Source organism: Peromyscus leucopus, chromosome 8b, assembly GCF_004664715.2.
Source record: "Peromyscus leucopus breed LL Stock chromosome 8b, UCI_PerLeu_2.1, whole genome shotgun sequence".
Taxonomy (NCBI): Eukaryota; Metazoa; Chordata; class Mammalia; order Rodentia; family Cricetidae; genus Peromyscus; species Peromyscus leucopus.
In genome coordinates this window covers 7,510,857-7,527,420 of record NC_051086.1, presented here as the reverse complement: position 1 = coordinate 7,527,420, position 16,564 = coordinate 7,510,857, and the positions used below count along the sequence as shown (strand labels likewise).

Genomic DNA, 16,564 nt, shown 5'->3' with positions numbered 1-16,564 from the left:
TGCCTTTGTATTTCAACTTGGCCTCCTAAGCTGGACGAGACCCAGCAAGGACCACATTCTGCTTCCCTCTGTAACATCTAAGACAAGGAACTTTGAATCTATTCAGTGTCCCAGATATCCACACAGAAGGGCAATGCTGCTGTTGTAAAGAGTTTGGCTTACATGGATGATGGTGTATTTTCATTTCCTACTGCAAGTTTGAAAAGACTTACTAAGAGGCTGTTTGATGGCGTCTGTGCTAAGACTGCGCCTGACCCTCACCGTCACAGTCCTCTTTGATAAACCTTTGATGTCTCCTCCATTTCCTTGCCTTGGCCTCGTCTGGGATCAGGGAAGAGGGTGTTGTTTCCTTCCGTACCAACACCCTGCTGACCCTGATATAAATAGGAGTTTACTGCTGGTGTGCTTGCGTGAGACCCTGGGAGTTCTAGCCCTGGTGGTTCACCTCACCATTCTCTGGGACTGCACCTGTGGGGTACAGTGGACCTTTGGGGGAACATGTGCCTTGGGTGTGAATGTCACACATGATATAAGATCACTCTTATGGGCCCTGGGACACACTTGTAATTCCAGCCCTCAGGAGGCTGAGGTGGAAGGATCTGAGTTCAAGGCTAGCCTGGGCTATGAAGGGAGACCTTATCTTCAAAAAGCAAGATAAAACAATTAGAAAATCACTCATACCATATCAATCCAGAGAGCATACAATTCTGGGAGTTTTGTCTTGATGAATCACTAATCAATAGTGCTGGAGAGGTGGTTCATTCTGTTGTTATTGTAGAGCATCTGAGCCCTGCACCCAGATCAGGCAGCTTCTGGGAACTCCATCTGATGCCTTTGGTCTCTGAGGGTACTTGTACACACCTGAACACACATATACACATAATTAATACAAATAAATGAAAAATTATTAACAAAGTTTCTCATGAAAGTTCTACATAACATAAATTACAGATCAGAAAGTCCCCACAATCTCTGTTTCAGAGATAAACACTGAAGATCCTGTCAGCATTTCAGTTGTTTGTTTGAATCAGCATCTTGTTATGTCTCCCTGACTAGCCTAGAACTTAAGAGATCTGCCTGCCCCTGTCTCTTGAGGACTGGATTAAAGGCCCCTTCAGACTTCTGTTGTTTTGAGATAGGCTGAATTCTGTGTGGCCTTGGCTGTTTTGTTTCTTTTCTTTTTTTTTTTCTGTCTTTCTTTCTTTTTTTTTTTCTTTTAAGTTTTTAGAGACAAGGTTTCTCTGCACAGCCCTGGTTGTCCTGGAACTCACTCATTAGAACCAGGGTGGCCTTGAACTCAGAGATCCGCCTGCCTTTGCCTCCCAAGTGTTGGGATTAAAGGCATGCGCCACTACTACCACTTGGCCTGCCTTGGCTGTTTTCAAGCTTGTAATTTTCCTGCCTTGGCCTCCTGACCTCTTGGGTGTGTCACCATACTCAATTCTTTTCAGGTTCTTTTTTTTTTTTTAAACAGTTCTAGCTATCCTAGAACTCACTTTGTAGACCAGGCTGGCCTCAAACTCACTGAGATCCTCCTGCTTTTTTCAGGTTTTTAATGTATGTACACATATTTTTTTGGCAGTACTAGAGATTGAACCCAGGGCCTCATGACTGATTAGGCGAGCACTCTACTACTGAGCTTCTGATGTCCTGCATATCAGATGTTTACATTATGATTCATAACAGTAGCAAAATTATAGTTACGAAGTAGCAACAAAATAATTTTATGAGCCTGCGGTGGTGGTGGTGGTGGTGGTGGTGGTGGTGGTGGTGGTGACGGTGACGACGACCGACGCACACCTTTAATCCCAGCACTTGGGAGGCAGAGGCAGGCGGATCTCTGTGAGTTTGAGGCCAGCCTGGGCTACAGAGTGAGTTCCAGGAAAGGCGCAAAGGTAAACAGAGAAACCGTGTCTTGAAAAACCAAAAAAAAAAAAAAATTTATGGTTGGGGGTCACCTGAGGAACAGTATTAAAGGGTCACAGCGTTAGGAAGGTTGGGAACCACTAACTTAGAGGTTTAAGAGTACTTCACTGCTCTTTTAGAGGACCTGAGTTTGGTTCTTAGAACTCATGCTGAGCAGTTTACAGTCTCCTGTAACTCCAGCTCCAGGGGAATCTTATAGTCTCTTCTGGCTTCTGAGGGTACATTAGCATGAACACACACACACACACACACACACACACACACACACACACACTATTTTTAAGAAGGGAATTGAAGGAGAGTTGATTGCAGAAGAGAAGAAAGTGATGTAAGTAAGACTGGAGATTGGCGTGATGAAGCTGCAATGCCAGCAGCTGGGATAGACAAGGACAGATGCTTTGTTTGGACCTCGAAGGCAGCACAGGTTTGCTGGCACCTTGATTCCAGCCCTGTCATTCTGATTTTGGACTTTTAGTCCCCAAAATGGTGTTCTGGCTGCCTCGTGGAGAACATTTTGGGGTAGAGGGAAGATGGAAATGAAGTGTCAGCAGAGCTAGAGAACGTGGGCATGTCTGCCTGACAGCTCATGTCAGTGGCACTTGGGACAAGAGCAGAGGGGCAACAGTGAGGTGGCTGTGTCCTCCATGTTTGAGCTGGTTGTTGGCAGATACCTGCCCTTGGTAATATAAGACACTGTATCCAGGCAGGAGGACTCACCACCCTGGGCCCATCAGCTGAAAGGATGGAGGTGGGCTGGGGGTGGGTGGGGTGGGTTGTGATCTCTGTAGAATGTCATTGCTTGGGATTTCACACACCTTCTCATGAAGGGCTGTGGTGCTGTATTTTCAGGTCTGGCTGTCTCCATGAAGTTAGTGTGTATGAAGGTCACCCTTTGAAAGGATTTCTGGTGTCTTTGTGTATTTCCTGGTATATGAGAGCCTAGGAGAGCAGGATGGTCTTTGGGGAAAGCAAGATACATAGGGATGAATTGGGACTTTCAGTATGCAGGAGTGGATACAATGAGAGACTCCATATTTCATTACTTTGGAAAATGGTGCTGGAGTTCTGGTTGCCATGGGAACACTATGCTTCTGCTGGAATCATCCAGCCCAGGTAGGCTGATCGGGTTCCCCAGCACTTCAGTGTCCTTGTGTTCATGTGCTTACTGTCTAGCAAAACGGTGGTACCAAGCAGCACAGGGAACTCTGAACACAGAAACAGTGCTGTAGTAGTCTTTCTCTGTCCCACCTGCCAGTTTCCAAATAACCACATGGAGACTTATTAATTATAAAAGCTCAGCCTATAGCTTAGGCTTGTCCCACCAGCTCTTATAACTTAAATCAACCCATTTCTATTCATCTATGTGTTGTTGCCACATGACTTCATGGCATTTACCTGTTGTCCTATATGTCTTGTTCCCTCTCTGTCTGGTGACTCCCTTCTTCTTCCTTTTGTCCTCTCTGCCCTGAAAATCCTGCCTAGCTATTGGTCATTCAACTTTTTATTAAACCAATCAGAGTGACACATATTCACAGTGTATAAAAAGATTATTCCACAACACAGTGCTGGTGGTACTCACTGACCCAGGGGCTGGGGTGGTACAGTGCTGCTTTAGATTGGAGGTGTTCCAGAGTGTAGGCAGGAAGGCCATGGCCTCCAAGTTCAGTCCCTGCATCTCCCCTTGGTCTGCAGGTCTTCCAGCTCGCAGCTCACCTGGTATACTGGGGCAAGGCCGTCATCATCTACCCATTGTGTGAGAACAACGTCTATGTCCTGTCTCCCAATGCCAGTGTGTGTCTGTGAGTACCATTGACTGCCAAAATCTAGAGTCTAAAGCCAGAAAGAGCCCAGCAGGACCCTTTAGTGGCCCTCCAGTGGCCAGGCACCAGAGGCTCTGAAGCCCTGAGGCCAGCTCTAACTGTATCCTGATGCGCATGCTCACTCAGGTGTAGATCCCAGTTGATGTGGTGCTGCCCATGTTAAGGCTATCTCTTCCTGGCTGAGAACAGAGAGGGGTTCTGTGGCTCCTGCCACGTCTTGAGGGACAGTGCCTGCAACTCTGTCCATCTGAAGGCCTGCTGGGTCACCATACTTCATTCTGTTGTCATTATGCTCACCCAGACGGTTGCTGTGAGCATGGGAGATTGCATTGTGACCACTGTTGTCTGCTCTAGGTACTCCCCACTGGCCGAACAGTTCTCCCGCCAGTTCCCGTCCCATGACCTGCCATCCGTCCTGGCCAAGTTTTCCTTGCCTGTTTCTCTGTCGGAGTTCAGGAGCCCTCTGGCTCCCCCGGCACAGGAGGTGAGTCACTAGAGCCCCCATGTGGCTTATAAGGTAGACTGGGTTCCCTGTCTGGTGGCCCCTGACTCAAAGGCACTGTGGACCTTTTTGCCTTAGTTTGGGGACTTGCTGGTGAGTACTGCAGGCTTCCTGTGGTCCATGGAGCCCACCATGGGTATCCTCGGGTCTAGGACTGGGTTAAGTTTGCCAGAAGGGCATTCACTGGCTTTTCTTGGGCTGACAGGATCCCCTTGTGCTGCCTCCTGGAAGAGGGGCTTCTCATAACGGAGGCTGCAGACAGCTTTGTTTTCACTAAGCCTGGGCCCTGCTTTCCAAGACAGCTTAGTTCCTGCACCCCTTCCTCTGGGGGCTTAGGAACCATGGGATCTTTGTGTAGAATCCTAGGGTCTTTGGGCCTAGAGTCCTTTTCCTAAGACCTCCTTCCTGTGCATCAGGCTAGGACTGTCTTGCCTGGTGGGCCTGGGTCAGGGCAGAGGCTGGCAGCTGGAGACTGGTTGTGGTGGGGTGCTTCTAAAGGTGCAGTGGCTGCAGGAGTCAGCCACTTTCACAGTCCACACTCAAGAGATGGTGAGACCGTGACTTGGGGCAGAGAGGCTTTGCCCCCTGCTCTCTATTAAGTGCTTTGAGCTCTAGGAGAGGATCCGGGAAAGAGGACAGGTGTCTGAGACAAGCTGGGTGATCTCCATGCTTTATCTTCAAAAGCAAAGTATTTGTTTTAATAGGTGCCAGATACACTGGGCAAAATCAGTCTTTAAAGTCAAATACTTCCCCTTCTCAAATTGTGAATGGTAATAAGATCCTGGGGTTTTAGCTCATTTACATGCCGAGTGTGCCGAAGTTTAAAGCTGCCTTTCACGGAGCCCTTGGTTTCCAGGAACTGAGCCAGGAGGAGGGAAGATACACTTTGCATCTGTACCCTCCCTCCTCCCCCCAGGCAGCTCTTGGGGAGGGTCTGGCAGTGCTCCCATCCCAGCAGAAACTTCCCAGTTGTCTGGATAACGGCTGATCTTCAGGCCATGTCTGAGCAGCTGCTTCAGGCCTTGTCAGGGGGCTGGGATGGAGCTGTTTGGTTTGCCACATCCCAGGGACATACTGTCTAGTGCTTATGAAGCTTTTGTGTTTTATTCTTTATATTTTGTGTTTCAATAGCTTGAATTCCTATCGAATTTTATTTGGTTTTGACCATGATTGGTATGCATGTCTTCCTCCCCAGTAACTCAGCCCCCTTCCATGAGTGACCTGAGCAGCAGCTCTTCTGGGCCTCCCAAAGACGAGAGCACTGGTTCTGTCTGCACACACCTTACTGCTTGGGGTCTGTGCCTGAGAGGTACTTTTCCAATGGTGCTGGCTACTGCCTGGCCAGTGCTCCTAAGGCCTGAATGTGCCTTACCAAGGAAGAGCTATTGGCTCCACACTGGAGCAGTAGGTCCCTTTCTCATCCTTCTGGAATCATCTCTGCTCTCGGAGCAGACTTTCAGCTAGAGCCAAGGACTCCCAGGGCAGTTGCTTCTCTGAACAGTGTGTGGGGCCTGCCCAGCAGTGGACTGTTAATGGGAGCAGGGCTCAGTGGGCTGGAGGGGGGGAGGCAGGAACAGAAAGGGGAGGGAGCCCAGGTGTGTGATGAGAGCTCCTGCAAGTGCGCTCTGGGAATTCTTCCGCCCCATTGCTGACCTTCTCGAGCTACGCAGCGGTTGAGGGTCCCTTCTTCCAACTGGAGGCCTTCCTGTATAGGTATTGGGGCTGCTAAGGGCCACAGTTCTCATTCTCCAGGAAAAGAATTAAGACTGGAGTCGGGGGTTGGGGATTTAGCTCAGTGGTAGAGCACTTGCCTAGCAAGCACAAGGCCCTGGGTTTGGTCCTCAGCTCTGGGGGAAAAAAAAGACTGGAGTCAGGGAACTGGTCCACACTGTCTCACCCTGCTCACCCAGACCCAGCTCATTCAGATGGTGGTGTGGATGCTGCAGCGCCGGCTCCTCATCCAGCTGCACACCTACGTTTGCCTGATGGCCTCACCCAGTGAGGAGGAACCCCGACTGCGAGAGGATGATGTCCCCTTTACGGCCCGAGTTGGTGGCCGCAGCCTCAGCACGCCCAACGCCCTAAGCTTCGGCTCCCCAAGTAGGATCCCCATCCAGGACATCTGTCTGGTAATGGGGGGCTGGGAGACTTTGGGATGGCATCCAGGAAGCCTGGGCACTGTTGGAATAAGAAGTGTCTTTACATGTCTGTACACTCACCTCCCTCTCCTGTACTGCCATTGGTCTGAGCGGGAAGCTCCTCCTCTGAGCGCTTGGCTGTAGTCAGGAGCAGCCTTTGCCTACTGCAACACAGCTGGACTCCCCCACTCCAGCCTGTGCTCAGAGCAGGGCCTCATACTGTCATCACAGGGACCACAGCTGTCTGCTGTTGGGGTCCATGTGACCTCTTATCTAGTGCTTCCTCCCCCATGTTGGCTAAGGTGTGGAACAAGACACCCATGCCTGCCTTAGGGTATAGTGGGCATGCAGCATTCTTCCATTCTGGGCCCTTGAAGCTCTTCCTATAGGGGCAGCTCCTTGTGTTCCAGGTTAGCCATACAAGAGGCATACTACGCACTTAGGAGGTGGGATGGCAGTGAGTTTTTCCATGAAAGCATATGGTACAGTTGGGTACCAGAGTGGAGTGTGGCAGTGACGTCAGGATCTGGATGCTGTCAGTGCCTTTGATGCTCCCCATCTTGGCACACTTGGCATCACTTGGCTCTTCTAACCCACAGCCAGCAGTGATGACATGACCCTTACCAGCCCCAGTATGGACAACTCCAGTGCAGAGCTGCTCCCCAGTGGGGACTCACCACTGAACAAGAGGATGACAGAGAACCTGCTGGCCAGCCTCTCAGAGCATGAGCGGGCTGCCATCCTCAGTGTGCCTGCAGCCCAAAACCCTGAGGACCTCCGCATGTTTGCCAGGTAGGGAGCAGGCGACTGAGTGGGACCTGGATAACTGTGCACGGGAGTACTGGTATCCTTGCACAGCTGCCTACTACCACAGTCGCGGTGGGTCTCCCCCCGGAATTGAAGGGCAGGAGCTATTGTCCAGGGGTGGGGATACAGGCGCTGGCCAAGCCCCTGGGTTTAGTGGGCAGCTTACTCAGTACCTCTGGATGTTCTTTGTCACTGCTCGGGAGGCAGCTCCCCTCAGGTTCAGACCCACTTGGGGCTTGGCCCTGGGGGAACTTAGGAGCCTGTGTGATAGCAGCTTGATGTCTGTCATGTCCGTCCTGACTTAGGTGTTGTAAGGGCATGGTGTAATGGGAGAGGTCAGGTTGTCGGTGTTCAGTGTTTGAGGAATCACACTGCAGACTGTTGGAGGACCATTTGCAGCTCTTCCAAGTGCTGATCAGGCCTTACCTGTTCCCTGGACTTCTCTGTGCTGGACCCAGCAGCAGAAAGCTCCTGGAGCAGACTGAACTCAATGCCATGGGAGAACAGAAGGAAGCCGTTAGCATTCCTCCCTCCATCAGGGTGCATGCTTGGGCTGCTCTGGGTTTGCACAGCCGGGCTGCTTTGTGGACTCACTTCAGGCCCACCACTGGTCACTGGGGGATTGGTGGACATCAGTCCAGGATGCTTGGGCCCCACCCCACAGCTCTTTACAAGCTTGCAGGCAGCTTACAGGTCTACCCACCAATGGCTATTGGAGTCCTTAGTAGCCCTGGCTTTCTGCTAGGCTCATGCCACTCTGTCCTTCACCAGGCTCCTTCACTACTTCCGTGGCCGTCACCATCTGGAGGAGATCATGTACAACGAGAACACACGGCGTTCCCAGCTGCTCACGCTCTTTGACAAGTTCCGCAGTGTGCTGGTGGTGACCACCCATGAGGACCCCGTCATTGCTGTCTTCCAGGCCCTGCTCACATGAGCCCAGGCAGCGTGCCCAGTGTGAATGGGAACTAGTCTACCCCTGACCCAGAACTCCTGGCTGGCCTTAGGAGGATGGGCAGCCCCAGCCTGGCAGAACTGGTTCTTGCCCCAGCTGTCCGTCTGGTCAGAAGCAGCTATAGGGCAGCCACTGCTGGACTTTTTTTGTTGTTTTGAGACAAAGACTTAGGTAGCCCAGACCTCATACTCGCTATGTAGCCAAGGGTGACTTTGAACTCCTGATCTTCCTGCCTCTGTTCCTGTGTGCTAGGATTACAGACACGTGTTACCAATGTTACTTTAAGAAATACATGTATATTTATTTTCATTTATAGTTTTGTGTGTGTGGGTTCCCTCAGAGGTCAGAAAAAAGCATACTCTGGAGCCAGAGTTACAGAGGTTGTTTTGCTGGGTGTGGTGCTGCTGGGAACAGAACTCTAGAAGAGCAGGAAGCACTTTTAACCACTGCCATCTCTCCAGCCCCACCAGTCTTACTGTTCGGTCTGTCCTTACAGCATCTAAACATTGCTGAGCTGGAGAAGGTTTTCCAGATGCGTCTCTCAAGTCCAGACCTTCACGCACACAGGTTGTGTCTTTCTGATCTCTTTCTCAACCCTTATGCAGCTACCCTGGAGTGTCCTAGGTGTGTGTACCCATACACTGATGATCCCCCTCTCCAGTGCCAGACATACTGGGTACCCAGGTTTCCTGACCTGGATGAAGAATTAACTTCATGCACACAAATTCTGGCTGAGACTTGGACAGTTCCCCACAAACAAGATATTTATTCTACTTTTAAACAATAAAAAGCCTGTCAGGCTGTTTGCTGAGGCTGATACATCTGTTCAGCCACTCTATCTACCACACTGACCCATGGGCTGCCCTGGACATAGAAGCGCAGGGGCTTCTGGGTCCACTCCCCTGCATGACCAATGCCTATGCGAGCTGCTGCCACCACAGCTGGGCTCCTGGACTCGAGAGGGCCACGTTCCAGCCACACAGCCTCATCTTGGGCCAGGTCTCGCTGGTCAAAGCTCTTATCAATGGCCAGGGCCTGGCACAGCTTGGAGGGACCACTACAGAGCTCACGGTCCTTGAGGGTACGGCTGACAGGGCTTTTCCGGCGGGTGTTGCGAAACTGCCGCATGGTCTCCAGGCCCTCCAGGGGCTCTAGTGCTCTCAACAGGACACAAGCCCCAGCCCCTGTGGGACAGACAGACAGCCTGGAAGTAAACTTGAGACCTCCTGCCATACCCAGTGTGACAAGGGTGCTGCTGTCTTCCTACACGTGTAAACTGGTATCCACTGCATCCAGACCCCTGTGCATCCCCTTCCCTGTAGCGTCAACTAGGTTGCTATGCCTTCCGAGTACGCTGGGAAGCCTCTACCAGGCAAGCCTGACAGTGAGACTCCACCACTGCTCTCCAAAGCCAGAACTATGATCAACTCGTGTGGGTGAGTCTTTGGCATCCTCTTTCTGTAGCTTCCCCTAGTCGTGACTGGTAGTGGCTATGAGGATGGCATAGCAAACCCCAGGGAGCCAGCACCTCGGGTAGAAGGGATGCCACTCTACTAGAAAATGGTAAGTCTCAGACCTAATCCACATATGACACAGGTCAAGGGAGCCTGAAAGGTCCAGTCTCTTGAATCCCTCCTCCCATGCTGTACTTAGCTCATCACCTGTGACTTCCTCTGCCATTTCAGGGAGAAGCAGGACACACGATCCCTACTCTCAGCTCCCAGGACCACCTTGTCATCCCCTACCATCCTGGCTCCCTCTCGTCTTCATGCAAACACTTTTGATCTCCAGGTCCTTGCCTAACTCTGCTACACCTCTGCTTTAACTTAGCACTCTGACCTCTGCTCTGCTTGGCCCTGCAACCTCATCCTCTTCCCAAGCCTTCAGTCTTCACACTTGAGGGTCAGTGATACCCAGGTCTTTCGCCACTACTCAACATGGATGACCCTCACCAGGACCATGTGCACCCTTGTGGAAATTTGCCCCCAACCTGGATGTTCTTGGGGGGTTTGGTTACATGTTCATCCTTGCCTCGGCCTTGTTCCCCATGCCCTAGGAACCCGAGGGTTTTCTCCCTCAGAGACTGCAGCACCAACCATCTGTTTCCTTAGTTCAGCCACACTAGCGGAGGTAGTTCTGTCCAAGAAGGCTTTGTCACCTCTCTCTCTCTCTCTCTCTCTCTCTCTCTCTCTCTCTCTCTCTCTCTCTCTCTCTCCCCCCCCCCCTCTCATTAGAAGAGGAGGAGGAGGAAGAGGAGGAGCCTGGTGCTGACAAAGGCCAGAAGAGGGCACTGGGTCTCTTGGAACTGAAGTTATAGATAAGGCTATGAACTGCCATGGGGGTGCTGGGAAGAGAACCCAGGTCCTCTGCAAAAGCAGCCACTGCTCTTAACCACTGAACTGCCTCTCCAGCCTCCTCTTGTGATCTTTTGATGTCTCGTCTGCCATAGTGTCACTCAGCATCAGCTTTGTGGTAAGCACAGAGCCAGTCACCTCCAGCTCCCATGGCCCCTGCACTGGACACCTTCAACTTTCTGCTAATGGACAACCACAACTCCCTGCATCACAAGTACTTGTCCAACAAACCAAGAACCTTTGGTGACTTTGGGCAAGCAGGGGGGTGCTCAGCACATAGATGTTGAGATATGCCAACCATGTTCCTAGCCAGTGGTGGCTTTGGCAGATGGTACTGTTCTTCAGGCTCAAAGCACTGAGAACACAGGCTACATGCTTGTCATGACAGAGCTGGACCCAGAGGACAGCCGGTTTCTCCCGGGAGCATTGCACCAACATCCCTCCATAAATGCTGTCTGGGGCCAGAAGGACCTATGCTGTTATTACAGGGTTTCTAGCAAGCCTTTACCTGCTAGATGCTAGCCAGTTATGGTAACTAAATGTGTCACCAAACATTGCCCAATGTCCCCTAAGGGGGCAGAAATGCTCCTGGGTAAGAATAACCGAGCCAGATCCCATAATAGGACTTTTGGCAAGGCTCCGGTATGAGTCCACCTCACCCCCCAAACCACCAGTCTTTTAATTTCCACTTCCCTACCCCCTGGCCCACTCCAAATCTAACCCAGAATCAAAAATACCATTCTGAACTCTGCCACCGAACCTGACTGCTTTGCATTCAGGTTGGCCTGTAGCCTCTGTTCTGTGGAGCCTCGGCTGCTTTAGCCACGCTTGCCCTGTCAAGAACAGCCAAAGCTCCTGAAATCCCAACTTAGCCCCTGGCAATGGTACCTCCCCACTCAAATGCCTGTCTACCTCAGTCTTCCAGGGGGACTGGCCAGCTGCTAGCCTGTCTGCTTCCCAAGCCCAGCACCACTAACCTTGACTGGAGACATTCAGGCAGAAGTACATGCCATAGATGAGGTACACATATAGGGTCCCAGGTTTCATGAACATGCCACGGTTGCGGGGAGTCTGCCGGCCACCCCTTGAGTGAGCAGCTTCATCTTCTGGCCCCAAGTATGCCTCAGTCTCCACAATGCGCCCTCGGAGTTCTGTTCCATCAGTGAGTCGCCGGACAAGTACCTGTGGGCAGTGAGTCTGCTCAGACAGTAGGGATGGGGTCCACCCACCTGGGCAGTCCCCACCTAGACCTCCTCTCTTAGGCTCAGGATGTACCAGGAACCCAGGCCCAGCCAGACCAAGCTACCTGGCTCCTCCATTGTGCCTCTTTTGGTCTGCTCAGAGCTAGAAGGCCGCTGTTGTTAAGGTCAGCAGCCCTTCTTGACCAACTCGAGTTGTTCACTAAGGGTTCTGACCACATCTCGAGATTCACTTGGATTCACTGTGCAGGTTGACCTCAAAGTCCCCTCAGTGGTGTCCTCTGCTTTCCCACATCCTCTCCCAGAGTTCCCTTGAGAGCCTTAAATGTTCAGTGGCCCCAAGGGGTCCCTACACAGCTTCCTGAGATAGTCCAGATTCCATGGTGTGCTTATTAAGCTAGGCTAGCCACAAAGGATCTCCAGGCTCAGATTGTGCCCACTAGTGCTAAGGCTTTAATGAGAAACAGGGCCAGCAAGGCCAGCTCATGCAGTGCCTAGTCTGGTTCATGGTCCTAAGAATGGCCAGCAGTCTTAACCAGGGCTCATAGAAGGATTTCAGGATCCAGCCATGTCCCTCACATCCTTAGGTTTGAGGGGCTATTTGGACAGAGGGCACCTTCATCTCAGTCCAGGTAGACCCATGATGCCTCAGGGTTGATGTAACAGGCAGGGAGGAGGAAAAGAGGGTCCAGTGCTTGCCATGGAAGCCTGAAATCCTTTCAGGAACCCAGAACACTGAAGACAGGGATGAATGTTTTGGGAAGAGAAAATGGTCAGGGAGTGTTCCTTTACTAACTATATTCTCATGCTCCCATGTCTCCAAGGGGCACACTGGGAACCCAGCTGAGCTGGAGGGAGCTCCTGGGACTTTCCTGGTGGAGGGCAGGAAGGCAGCGCGATCTTCAATCTGCTGTCCTGGCAGTCACTGCAGTGAACCTTTACTGAGCATGTGACCCCACCGCGTGTGACCCACACCTGGGGTCTCCTTGACCAAAGGGGTACACAGGCTAAAAATACCCCTCTCCCTGCCAGACATCATCTTGTCTACCAGTGTGGGCTCAAGCAGGCATGACAGGAGCCAGCTGACATGCCTGGGATGCTGAATAGAGGCAGATGTATGGTGGTGGTGGTGGACCATCCTTGGGCCCTTGACCTTCACCTGAGATGAATCTGTGCCATGTTGTTTTGTCATATTAGAGATGTTGATTACTATGGTGCTTTTAGAAGGCACACAGATCCTTGCAGCTTAAAACATCCTGACGACAGAATTAAGTCCCTTCTCCAGTCAGTCAGGGTCTGTTCTTGTTAACACGGAACTCTTCGTATCAGTTCTTCTATTAGAGAAACTGGCTGTCCTTGGCCATGCTACCCTAAAGGGAAGCTTGCTAAAGGAAAAAGGTGGGCCAGGGAACCTTTAAACTAGGTCAGGCCTAAGCTCTGGCACCTAGGAACAGCGAGTGCTTCAGTGAGCCCGGCCAGCTTCACGATGTGCATCGGGAAGGTGACGGGCCACACCAGGCTGGGCCTGGGGGATCCCCACTTCCCACTCCAAGCATGCCTGGTACAGCCCAGATCCTGGGCCTATACTGAGCCATGCAGCAAGAAGACCAGCTCTTTCAAGTGATTCAGATACTGGCAGCCTAATGGTATCCCTGGCCCCAGCCATAAGGGAACAAGGTAGGCAAAAGTGGTCCCTCACAGATGCTGGGGCCTATACCGTCCATAGTCCTTGTAAACAACCAGTCCTAAGGCGATTTCAGATAGCACAGTCCCTATTTCCCTGATGGGTAAGGCTAACAACATCCCTATTGTTACTGTCAAAGCAGGACAGTTGCCAGTGGCCCTGCTACCTCCACCGAGGAACACCACTATCAATATTCTTATTCTTTGCAGTGACCCTAGACAACAGCCAAACTATCTGGGGCCAATGTGAACAAAGCAGCTACCGATGTGAGCACAAGGCCGAATTAGAGACGTGAACAAGCAGTGACCAGACTAGGGCCTCTGGAACCTGCACCTGCATTTATATTACCTGTCCCAGAAATGCACGGGCCAGGGTGACTGCTGGCTGGTCAAAAAACTCTGGTCCCAGCCTGGCAGGGTGGTCCTCTGGGCTGGAGAAGTAGATGCTCCGCTGGAGGCCCAGGGTTGAGGGTGGCCTCTCTTTAGGGATCTGCTGCTGCTGCTGTGATTCTGCCAGTCGCTGCTTTTTTTGCCCAATCTTTCGGGAAAGCTGTAACAGGAAAAATACAAAAGCAAGTGTGCCTGCCTGAGTTTCTTTATCTGCAAAGTGGAGTGCCCAATGTGTGGGTCGTTTCGAGGCATAAACAGAATTGCTCCAGCTAATACAGTCTCAGGGGTCTTGGAACATGGTGTGGGTAATGACAGGCTGTTAGCAGTGCCAGGGTGGGTGGGCATTCTTTGCCCACAGCTGCTGTACATAGAAGAAACTAGAGTCAGGGGCAAACTGACCTGACTGCTTGCATATAAGAGTAACCAGGAACTGGGATAAAAAGTCTATGAGTCAGTAAGACACAGCAGGCCTTAGTCTACTAAAAGCCGGGTAAACAAAGTAGGGACATCTGACTACATCCTTCAGCTATTGTGGTACAACAGAAGGAAGATGAAAGGAACAACCGGGCAGTGAACCTGGGGGCCAGGGCCAAGACCTGCTCTCAGCCCAAGCTGGGCTTCAGCTATGACCACGGCTCCGTGGCTGGTTAAAGAGCCATTACTTTTCTTTAAACAAAGTCCCATGTAGACCACGCTGGCCTTGAACTCCTGATCCTTCTGCTTCCATCCACTTCCCAAGCATTGGAAATACAGGCGTGCGCCACCACGCCCGGGTAAGACCCATTATTTTTATCTGCTGTGCTGACGTCCAGGTTGGACCGAGGCTGCCAGGCTGCCGGGAATGGATGCTGACGTGACCGTCTCTGCAGCCCGACCCACTGTGCCAGCTCGCCGTGGGCTCAGACTCCGCGACGCTGCGCCCCCTCTCACCGGCGCTGGCATCTGGCCGGCCTCACGACGTCCGGTCACTCGGGATCCTGCTCTGGCATTCCCCGGGCGGCGGGCTCGTCCAGGAAATAGAGGCTGATCGGTGTCAGGAGGCAGGGTCACGGACACCGGTTTTAGAGCGCCTCTGCCCAAGCCCGCACTCAGAACGCCCCGGCCGCGGGCGCGCATCTAGCTACCTACAGGATGCACCCGGCCGCCGGAAGCGCGGGGAGGGCGGGGACAGGAGCCTGCGCCTGCGCAGAAGGCTCACAGCGCGGGGGTGGGGCGAATGTGCGAAGAGGCGGAGCGAGGAGCCTAGGGGAGGGGCGAGGCGAGGCGAGTCGAGGAACTTTCTTTACCTTCACCGCTCGGGCAGGAACTCGGTTCCCCAGTCCGGTTCTATCCCAGTGGCCCGACTGCCGTCAATCCCGCCCCCGAACCTGGACTGAATTTTGGAGAGTCCCAGGCCGGAAGGCTTTGCTTTGCGACGGGCTGGGTGCCAGCGGGTGCTGTTGGTGCTGTGGAGAACAAACACGAGGTCTTGGAAACTCAGACCGAACTCTGATCCTGGAACTCTCCTTCGCCAACCTTACGGGGTGGGATGCGGGGAGGGTTGGAACTGAACGGGAGTGGATGCCTGCCCCATCTGGAGGCCCCTGCCCTGGGGTCATCACAACTGATAAGAGGAAGGATTTTCCTCGAAGGGGAAAAGCACTGGATTGTTTAAGGGAAAGGAGGTCTTGGGACAGGGTAAGCTGCTCCACTCCAGCTCCGTGGCACCCTACACCCAGAGGAGCCTCCTTCACCCTCTTCTACCGTTCTAGGGGGGATCTGGGTCGGTGGGTTTCTTGGCAGACACAGTCCTACTTTCCCCATTCACACTTTGCCCCTGCCTTGTCAAAACCCTTGAGGGCTTGTCAGAGCTGTCTTTGAATTCTTTGACCCTGGCATGGAAGTGCAACTAACTGGGTATGGGATGGGAGATGCTAGACAGGACAGAGGGACAGGCCATGTGTTTGTGACCCTTAGATGAGCAAGGCATTTAGCCCAAGGAAGGCTAGGCTGTCCATCAGGACTCTGATCCCCAACTGCTTCTCCACGGGCCAGCTCAGGCTGGGGCTCAGCCATCCCCTCTCATGGGCCTCAACCAGGACTTCCTGAGGAGGGAGGGGCGGCCTCTCTGCCTGGCTGCTGCCTGCTGGAAGTCATCCAGCTGTTTGTGGCACTCTCTGCCGTTTCCGGGGGTGGGGTAGGGGCAATATGTTGTAAATCTGAGCTAATGAGATTGGCTTGGATGTGGCTTCCACCCCCTTCCTCCTTATCCCCTTCAGCCATTCCGTCCAAACAATGACTCTCCCTTCCGGTGGGAATAATGCCCCTTTCCCATCTAGGAGGGGAACTAAGCCCCTAGTTGGGTTCTTGTCCCCTGATAAGGGCATTCTGTAGACTCCTAGAGAGCTATCCCATCCCCATCTTTGGGTGAATGACAAGCTCCTCTGTTTGGTGGGGAGCCTGGCTTCTGCCCCAGGAGGAGCTGGGGGTGGTTGCCAGCATCCTATTCTCCAGATGTTCTGGCCTGAGTGTGGGATTGTGCAATGTCTGCCCCCTCCTCCCCACTTCCTGGTTTGTGGTGTGAAGCTCCCGCTGCAGGCTGGAAGTGTGGGGTTGGGCTTCCCTGCTGTGTTTTGCCAGGAGTAAGAGAACGTCCAAGAGGAAGGAGCCTGGGACCTCTTCGGTTTCCAGTGTGTCTTACGGCGGCCGGTTGGTGGCAAAGATGCCACTGGGAGATTCTTTGAAAGGGGTCAAGGCTGGGGTTGGCACTGGTGTGAGCTGTTTTGATCCCCACAGGTTGTGGGGAGGTTG

The 16,564-nt window shown here is 52.5% G+C and overlaps 2 protein-coding genes across 5 annotated transcripts in view; one reads left to right on the top strand and one right to left on the bottom strand.

Moving 5' to 3' along the window:
• Positions 1–8,461, top strand: part of Nprl3 (NPR3 like, GATOR1 complex subunit) — a 36,032-nt gene extending 27,571 nt beyond the window's left edge. For 3 of the 4 annotated variants that reach the window (XM_028893330.2, XM_028893333.2, XM_037201592.1), the window contains 5 exons: positions 3,619–3,725; positions 4,101–4,230; positions 6,159–6,348; positions 6,986–7,178; positions 7,965–8,461. In XM_028893330.2, coding sequence (XP_028749163.1) covers positions 3,619–3,725; positions 4,101–4,230; positions 6,159–6,348; positions 6,986–7,178; positions 7,965–8,130 — 786 coding nt within the window. In that variant the 3' untranslated portion in view covers positions 8,131–8,461. Of the gene's footprint in view, positions 1–3,618; positions 3,726–4,100; positions 4,231–6,158; positions 6,378–6,985; positions 7,179–7,964 lie in introns of those variants that run through there. The other variant, XM_037201590.1, reaches the window with a different exon arrangement.
• A 430-nt stretch (positions 8,462–8,891) lies between these two features.
• On the bottom strand, positions 8,892–14,934 carry Mpg (N-methylpurine DNA glycosylase). Its single transcript, XM_028893334.2, has 4 exons — positions 14,705–14,934; positions 13,734–13,934; positions 11,480–11,684; positions 8,892–9,332 (listed from the first exon to the last, which is right to left on the bottom strand). Exons 1-4 carry the CDS (start codon positions 14,888–14,890, stop codon positions 8,944–8,946), a joined length of 981 nt encoding a protein of 326 aa, XP_028749167.1. The 5' UTR covers positions 14,891–14,934; the 3' UTR covers positions 8,892–8,943.
• Positions 14,935–16,564: the final 1,630 nt, after the last annotated feature.

Coding starts and splice junctions, on each gene's coding strand:
- Mpg (XM_028893334.2), bottom strand. CDS start 14,890: ATGCGCGCCCGCGGCCGGGGCGTTCTGAGTGCGGGCTTGGGCAGAGGC. Junction 13,935..14,704: donor CCGGCCAGATGCCAGCGCCG/GTGAGAGGGGGC, acceptor TTCCTGTTACAG/CTTTCCCGAAAGATTGGGCA. Junction 9,333..11,479: donor CCTGAATGTCTCCAGTCAAG/GTTAGTGGTGCT, acceptor TCTGTCCCACAG/GGGCTGGGGCTTGTGTCCTG.